Raw genomic sequence first — 8,075 nt, forward strand, 5'->3', positions numbered from 1 at the left:
ACCTGCCCACCCTCTTGGTGGCCTCATGCGTGCATCCCTCACGGCAACCTGCCATCCTTCGCCTCACCTGTGTCTTCCTGAGGAAGACCGGCCAGCTGGCACACCTGTGATACCCTCACAAGACTTTCCCAGGTCTCATAAGGATCACTAGATCTTCACAGCCCTAACAAGACATGAAAATTTGGATCCGGGAGAGATTTGGCACATGAAGGTATAATTATAGCTACATGATTTGGCACAATAATGTCACCAGGGCACATATGATCCAAGGGGATCATCGCAGCCCTCAAAAGGAAGAAGCTGGTGACACGTGGAAAACTCCGGTGACTTGCCTTTAAGACACTCAAGCACAAGTTTTCCTCGTCGAGCTCAAGTCTTCCTCCAGAAGGCTTTACAACTCACCATAATTTAACCACATAACCTGCCTGCTGCCAGCACCTTCGTGGCACCAGATGCTGTGGCACCACAGCCTGCACGGCTCCATCAAATTTCCAACAAGAACAAGACTTGTCTTTGCCACCTCATTAAACTAACGGTATTTATGTCATGAAATAGCTGCCCCTCTCCAGGACAAGCAAGCTTTGGGACTTGATGGGAGAGCAGGATTTTAGGGTGGGGGAGGCCAAATTTGAGGAGTATAAAAATCTAAGGAGAAAATGCCATGTTTAGGAAAATACCCCCCCAAAAAAAAATCAACAAACAGGATATATCCACCCCCTATACCCCCCTGTACACTATCCTAACAATTGGAAGTCACTAACCTTGCTAACTGGGGAGCCTTGTCCCCATACCCTCTGCTACACTATCCTAACTAGTAAAATTGCTGTTTAACACAATATATATACTATTTTCTGTTTCTCTTTCTCCATCCCCAACAAGCTTGGCAACCTGGGGGGAAAGTGGGGTTTTAGGGTGGGGGAAGCCAAATTATGCCAAAAAATGGACATTCATAAGGCTGAGACATCATATTTTGAAGACAGGGAATTTCTAGCCTAACCTAACTTTATCCCTCCCTTGAGGACACTAACCTAGCCTACCCTAAAGGGAGGGGGGTGGCTTCCAAAAATAAATACAGTTCTGTCTAGGAAATTTTTGTTAACATTTGCTGTATAAAGGAAATTGTATGTTTCAGAGTATACAGACAGTTTTTTTTTAAACTGTTCTTTCCATTCCAAGAATTAGCATCAACTTGATATACACTACACAGACACCTGGTTGGGTAATCAGTTCCGTGGCCATGGCAGCAGTGGTGTCACGTACAGTGCTGGACCGCCTGGTGAGTCTGAGGGAGTCTCCCATGTTGCGCCTCCTCCTCTTGACTGGTGAGTTCTCGCATCATGTTCAAGGGGGTGGTTTTTCCATGCACGTAATAAACACATCTCTCTGTCTGTTACATTTGACCCTAGTTATAAGAATCCCGTGATGATGGATGTCACAGAAGTTTACAAGGTAGCTGGGAACTGACTGGGGTGACTGTGATGCAGCATATAGGGCTGTGGAGTCAGACTTGTGCAGCCAGAGTCAGAGTTAGAAGGAATTTGGTGCTGCTGGAGTCAGAACTGGAATTGGTAAAAATGTCCCAACTCCAACTCCAACTCCACAGCCCTGTAGTATGTGTGGGTGTGATAAGGGTGTGTGTGTGTGTGTGTGTGTGTGTGTGTGTGTGTGTGTGTGTTTTAAATGTTATTTTTAGGGGTGATTTTCTGAAGTTCTTGGATATTTTTTGTGTTTTTGTGTGTTTTTGGGATATTTAAGCATGTTTTAGGGGAATTATTATACCTAGGAGGATTGGGGTCAGAGTTGGATACACAAGAAATCAAGAAGTCAGAGTTGGGTGTTTTGGTTACCAACTCCACAACCCTGGCAGCAACCCCACATAATGAGGGTAATTCCTAAGAACTGCTGCTCCACTTGGCTTATTAAAACCTTTACAGATGCTTGAGTATGTGCACTTAACACCTTCTCAAAAGAATATTATGGCAATTAGTCTGGGGTAGTTGTTCTTAAGATTTACCATAATGTGAATTTATACCATGGTTATAACAGCAACAACTACTACTCTGTGTCTGGTTAGGCTGAGGCACTTCAGTGTCTCAGAACTTAGAATCAGATGTTCAGCATGGTATGACAGAATGAAATGAGGTTTTCATAGCTTGGCAAAGTACCATAGTGCTGCCACCTTCCAGACACAGTGGAGGTGTGTGGGCGTGGCCTGCTGTACTGCTTGTTGTGTGCACACTTGAGGGCCGGCACGCACATCCTCTACCTCACCACCAGCCTTCACCCAGCAGAACTGCACCAACATATCAAAGATGACGGTTAGTTGAAGGTAAAAAGAAAAGGCAAGATAAATCTAAGTACAGGTGAATTTAGCTTTATGAACATTCAGTTTATGATGTTTTGAAGTTAAAAGTAAAAGTACTAGTTTTGTTCTTTGCCTTAATTTGAATGCAGAATTCACATTTACAAATAGGAATTTCAAAAAATTACCCATCTATATTTAGAATGCTTTAAATGGAAGAAATTTAATTTCTATAGTTGTTCCTGAACTACATAACTGATTCAAGGTTAGTCTGTATTTGTGATTTTTAATAAAGGAATGGTTTCTGTAATTATTCAATACAACAACTAGAATAATCCCCATCTGCAGACACTGCTGGAAAAATTGAATTTTACGATGGAGCAACAGACCCATGTGGATGGGACAGCGGGGAGCCAGCTGAGTGTGTGACAAAACCCTTGCCTGAGGTGATGAAGAGCAGGTGTAGGACAGGTGGCAAGGTGGTGGTGGTGGTGGATAGACTGGAACACCTAATGCTGCACCAGGATTCAGGGCAGCTGGTGAGAGGCCTGCACACCCTGGCACATGGTGAGTGACCTAACACTGTATTGCCGCAACCAACCTCATTTCTACAGTGAGCAATCAAAACTCAGGTTCTAGAAAAGCAGTGTGTGACAAGAATGGAACCCTATCAATCTCAGAGTAGAATGGAAGTTAAACATCATTCACCTAAAGAAAGGAAGGTCTCACAACAGCTGTCTTACATCATTCTATTATGAAACCAATAAATTAAATAATTTATTTTGTCCTCTTCATATGACTTTATTCAAGACTTGAGAGAGAGTTCCATATAGAATTAGAATGATTTTGCTCCTCTTCTTAGTTTGAAATGTATGGAGAGGTATCATATACTTTTCATGCCTCTACTCTGCCTCCTCTTTTCTGTAGCAAATAAATGTAATGATAATGCAAAGGAACTGTAAATTACACACTGAAATAAAAGGGAATGTAATTTATGTCCTCCTTGCAGAAGGTGAGGTGGAGCAGGTGGTGGTGTACTGTGGGCGAGATGTGGTGTGTGAGGACATGCTTGAGGCTGTCACTCATCTGGCATCAGGTGTGCTTCACCTCCACCACACTCAGCCTTGCTCCTGTGTCATCCTTGTCAGGAAACCCTCAGGCAAAGTCATCAAAGCTGTAAGTCCAAATCTGTGCCTTTATATGTATGAATAATCAGTACAGGCAAGACACAATTTATGAATGAATTTACAAATTTTCATACTTAGAAGGCCTAATTTATAACCTCTCCTCATCTGCCAGCTGTGGTACCATTGTGGAGATATGGGAGGGGGCCTCAAAAGTACAACACTACATTTTAGAATACCTGTACCTCTTTTATATTTGTGTATCTGCCTCTCCAATGCTTCACTCCTTTAGAAATACTGTATAACACCCCTAGAAGGCCTAACACTTCTTCTTCTTCTTAGTGGGAGTAGAGGCTGGTAATATCAGTTCACTCACATAGTCACATATACTTTCTTGACATTTTCATCCTCTCAATGCTGCCAGACCACTTTATCTCTTTACAGCAAGAGGAGTTCTCCCTCACCCCAGACTTCAGGGTGCAAGGAGTCAGGCCAACACAGAAAAACACAGGACAGGTTGGAGTGCCTGCTGACACATCTGCCTCCTCTGATCCCACTCCTGAATCCCTCCTGGCTGCTACCACTTTCAGCCTCTCCCTGACAGATGAACAGAGACGTGCCAAGAATGAGCTACTCCTGCCCCATACCAGGTCAGTGCCACTTCTCTTGCAGGCCCCAATATTCCCAGGTCTGAAGATTTTAGAATACCCTTCTCTCTTTCCTATCTCTTTTCCTTGGAAATGTACCACCCTTTTAGAAGGCACAGCAGAAGGGCCTTCATGTCTTTCCCTAACACTCCTTTCTTGTTTATTCAAGTCCTCTGCCTCTACAATCATCTTTCCACACATGTACACCTTTATCTATCCATTTGGGGTTTTCTTCTCCCTGGATATATCAGCATCTTTATTTTGGAAATTCTGTCAGACTCATGAAAAGAAGCATAAGTTTTTAATTTATATATCAGGCACTGTCCGTGGGTCTAAATCTAACATTCATTCCTTTGAACCTTCTAATGGATAAGTATGCCAGACATCCCCATTTATTCCTGTCATTCCCCAAGCAGGGCTCTCTCCCTATTGGTGATGTCATACTGCCCATAACTTACTGTGACCTTGTGCCCTGTCCCACCATGTCTTATTTTGTTCTACCATGTCCATCTTTGCCCAGCCTTCTTCCACCCAGCTTGATGTGGTTCCCTTGTTCCCTCAGAGTGCAGGGTGAGGGCGGCCAGATCCTCTACACACCAGACCAAGAGGATGACTGGGATGAAGACGACCCAGATGACGACCTTGATATTTAGCAACACAAGACTGGAATAAACAGATTGACACCATCAGGTAAGTGCTAATGAGGAACATGAGCTTCCTAAAACTCCACAACTGCCATGACTGACCTAAAGTAAAGCACCCCTGGATCTGTCCTTTTACAGCCACTGTACATAACTCATCTGCAGCTGTTTATAGGGGTGCTTTATTCTTATAATGGACTGTAATCATAAGCAACACAACTTCTACAACAGAAATAATATTCAAGCAATGAAAGAAACCAGGAAGCAGGGTCACATGTTTATGGACAGATAATATATTCTTACATTGTACACTGAAAATTTATCTTGTGTCATGCAGGGAACAGACATTTAAGTAAATATTGTCATAGCATCCTGCCTTGTCACTGGCCGAATGCCACATATCACAGAAACACACACGTCTCTATGAATGCCTTAAGTAGTTCAGCATCAGTTAACACATATCACAACTCACTGCTGCTGCCACTATCATTATGACACCATTTCAATACTGCTGCCAATAACAATAGATCAACTTCCACCATTAGGAGTTAACAGTGCAAAACCACAAGGACTTAAGTGGTGAGCTCTGGCAGTTTGTATACACTGTGGACATCTTCATTCCTATACAGGGAAATACTTCTGCAGTCTTCCAAATGTTGGGTGGAATGCATGACAAGATTTAAGCATAAAAAGAAGAGAATTAATGCAAGTGAAAGAGTCCTGACCCAAACTATTTCTTTATGGACAAAAACTCTTAGTGCACAACAATTCTGAATATAAGACAACCTGTGCAAGCCCTTCACTGGCATGATCTTAATTCAATGAATTCAGACTAGCAAGCTGTTGGCACTGATTCTGTAATAATATCTGACACTGACTGGTTTATGTACACACATCAAACATAACACTGACTTCTTGAGGCCTTTTTCTGGACCTGACCCTTTGTGACATCTTGGTGATATAACCAGCACACACACAACACTCATGTCCAGGCATACAACACTAAGAGGTGACTAGTGGTGACTGAGGGACACACACAAGTGTTTCAAGTTCCAGAGACCACTCAGCAACAGAGATTCTCAATAACCCATAATTATCTATTTTTGGCATGTTGACAACACTTCATGTCAGAAATGAGGTAGCAGTTGCATGATAAACTTAAAAACAAAACAAAAATTATCATTGTCACTTGTAATAGTTTCATTCCCCCATTCCTGCACTATCACCACACTCCCCATTTCCATATAAAACAAGGTAGAGGTCCTGACTTGGGGAACAAAAACTAAGGAAGTGCCTTATGATCACACACTAGTCACTCCCTTGGAATTAGTCTTGTTCCCACAGTTTCCATCACTTCTTTAATGTTCAATATATTTCTTTCATTAACACTAATCTATCATGTTTCAGTCATGTTAGAGATTTCATTCCTTGGAGGTCTATTATTAACTATACATTAGACACACTGTCTTCCTCCATCAGGCACTGCTCCAATGCTTTCATCAATGCTGATCTCCTTGTTGGTATGATTCTTGTTCACCTCCCCTGCTGTCCACACTTCCCCGTCCCGAGTCAGAAATCTCCAGACACTCCAAGATGCCTGTGTCCTCAGGGATGGCCATCACTTTCCAGGCAGAAGCAGAGCCTCTCCTTTGAGAATGATCACAGGCGAGTTCAGCAAACTGGGTCTCTTTCATGAATGGCGACAGAAAATTTTTAGTCTTTGGTGAGGGCGAGACTCCCTTCTTCAACAGTAACAAGCTCTCCTCACAGCTGTCACTAGAGCTAGTCAGCTTCTCAAGGCTGTGTGAACACCACATTGGCAGCCTATGGTTGTACTGTGCCCACAGGAGTTGTTGAGAGAGGGGCAATATGGGCATCATTCTCGACACACTCAGAGAAGTCCTGCTCGCACTGCTACTGCCCCTTCTGCTGCCATCATCACTGCACATGTTGCTGCTGTGTACCACAGCTCTGGTGACAAATGGGTCCTTGCACACCGTGTCCAGGATGCTCAGTGCCAACACTCTGCAAGGCCAGCCAGCTCAGCTGTGGAGGTGGCACTGTGCCCTCCAGGTCAGTCATTGTCATCTGTGCTGCACATCACTGCTGCACATCACTGCCCCTACAAGGACATAAAACATTTAATAAATATGCAACAAAATCTTCATTTTGTTTTGTCTCCCCTAAAAATGTGTAATGGTGGCCAAGTTCCAACACTCCTGCTTATCTTGCTCCTACATCCTCCCATCATCTTGTAACACTAACAACACAAATCTGTCTTGTCAGGAAGCTTTCTTGATTAAAGAATTATTATCCCTCCATAAAAAAACATTTTTAAAATCCCAACCCCTGTACCACAAGATATACAATGAGGTAGTTTTGGTGACTGGCCTCTGACACAATGTTTGGTATTAACTGGAATTGATCCAGAAATTAACAACTGACTAACACTTTCTCCCCCTCTGCAGTTTCCATCTGCATCATGGGTGATTCCCAAGGGAACAGGTCTACTGTCCCTGGTGTTGCAAATGCTCCAACTCCTTTGCTGGGTGAAGGGTTCATGATTGAGCTGCTCACAATGAAACGATGCTCACAATGCTCACATGAAACGAAATACGAAAAGAAAAAAAAAATAGTTTCTTGAGTAAGTATCTAACGAATGAAATGTGATAAACCTATGTTACCTCCCGGCGAGAAGCCCTCACCTGTGTAATCTGCACTGTCACCATTGCACAATTACAATTCCGATAAAGCATTAGATTAGAATTTATAAATGATAAACTGCCTCGCTTATGCTGTAAATGGATTATGGTCTAAATAGAAGAAAAAAAATTACCAAAAGTAAACGATGAACATCGCATTAATTATACTTTTTTTTTCACAATAAGAAACCAGCACGTGCAGTGGTACAAGACTATACTCGCTTATGGCGCGTTTTGGTGCTTTGTTATCACTCGTTATACTCTTGTTTACTTGTTGCATTCCTATCATAAAATATTCTACAGACAATGGAACATTAGTAATTTGTCAATAAAACCCTATAACGATGTTGATAATGCGTAAAATACATAAATATAAAACAAGGTGATAGGAGGCAGTAGACACCTGCCGAAACGATAATTACTCCCAGTGAGGTCTAAAGCACTGTTCAGGGGGTGCTGTGAACTTATCATTAAACCCAGCTGTGACGTCACTGAACGTTTCCCTTTGTGTCTCACAACACAAGGGAGCAGTCACAGCCTGCCCGCTAAAGACAACTCTCTTCCACACAAAACTACAAGCTCCTAATAACACACACACCCTTCACTCAAAAATTTTAAAATCATCATGGCGACTCCTACACCAGCCTCGGAGTATCCAT

The 8,075-nt window shown here is 42.7% G+C and overlaps 1 protein-coding gene across 1 annotated transcript in view; it reads left to right on the top strand.

Moving 5' to 3' along the window:
* The window catches only part of LOC135115899 (elongator complex protein 5-like), a 10,442-nt gene extending 3,563 nt beyond the window's left edge, over positions 1–6,879 (top strand). The window contains exons 3-9 of the mRNA XM_064033017.1: positions 1,208–1,322; positions 2,187–2,318; positions 2,651–2,869; positions 3,312–3,478; positions 3,871–4,076; positions 4,636–4,763; positions 6,194–6,879. Of these exons, the coding sequence (XP_063889087.1) occupies positions 1,238–1,322; positions 2,187–2,318; positions 2,651–2,869; positions 3,312–3,478; positions 3,871–4,076; positions 4,636–4,726 (900 nt within the window). The 5' untranslated portion in view covers positions 1,208–1,237 and the 3' untranslated portion in view covers positions 4,727–4,763; positions 6,194–6,879. The remainder of the gene's footprint in view (positions 1–1,207; positions 1,323–2,186; positions 2,319–2,650; positions 2,870–3,311; positions 3,479–3,870; positions 4,077–4,635; positions 4,764–6,193) is intronic.
* The last annotated feature ends 1,196 nt before the right edge of the window (positions 6,880–8,075 follow it).

The sequence above is a fragment of the Scylla paramamosain genome, chromosome 30 (genome assembly GCF_035594125.1).
Source record: "Scylla paramamosain isolate STU-SP2022 chromosome 30, ASM3559412v1, whole genome shotgun sequence".
NCBI classification, from domain to species: Eukaryota; Metazoa; Arthropoda; class Malacostraca; order Decapoda; family Portunidae; genus Scylla; species Scylla paramamosain.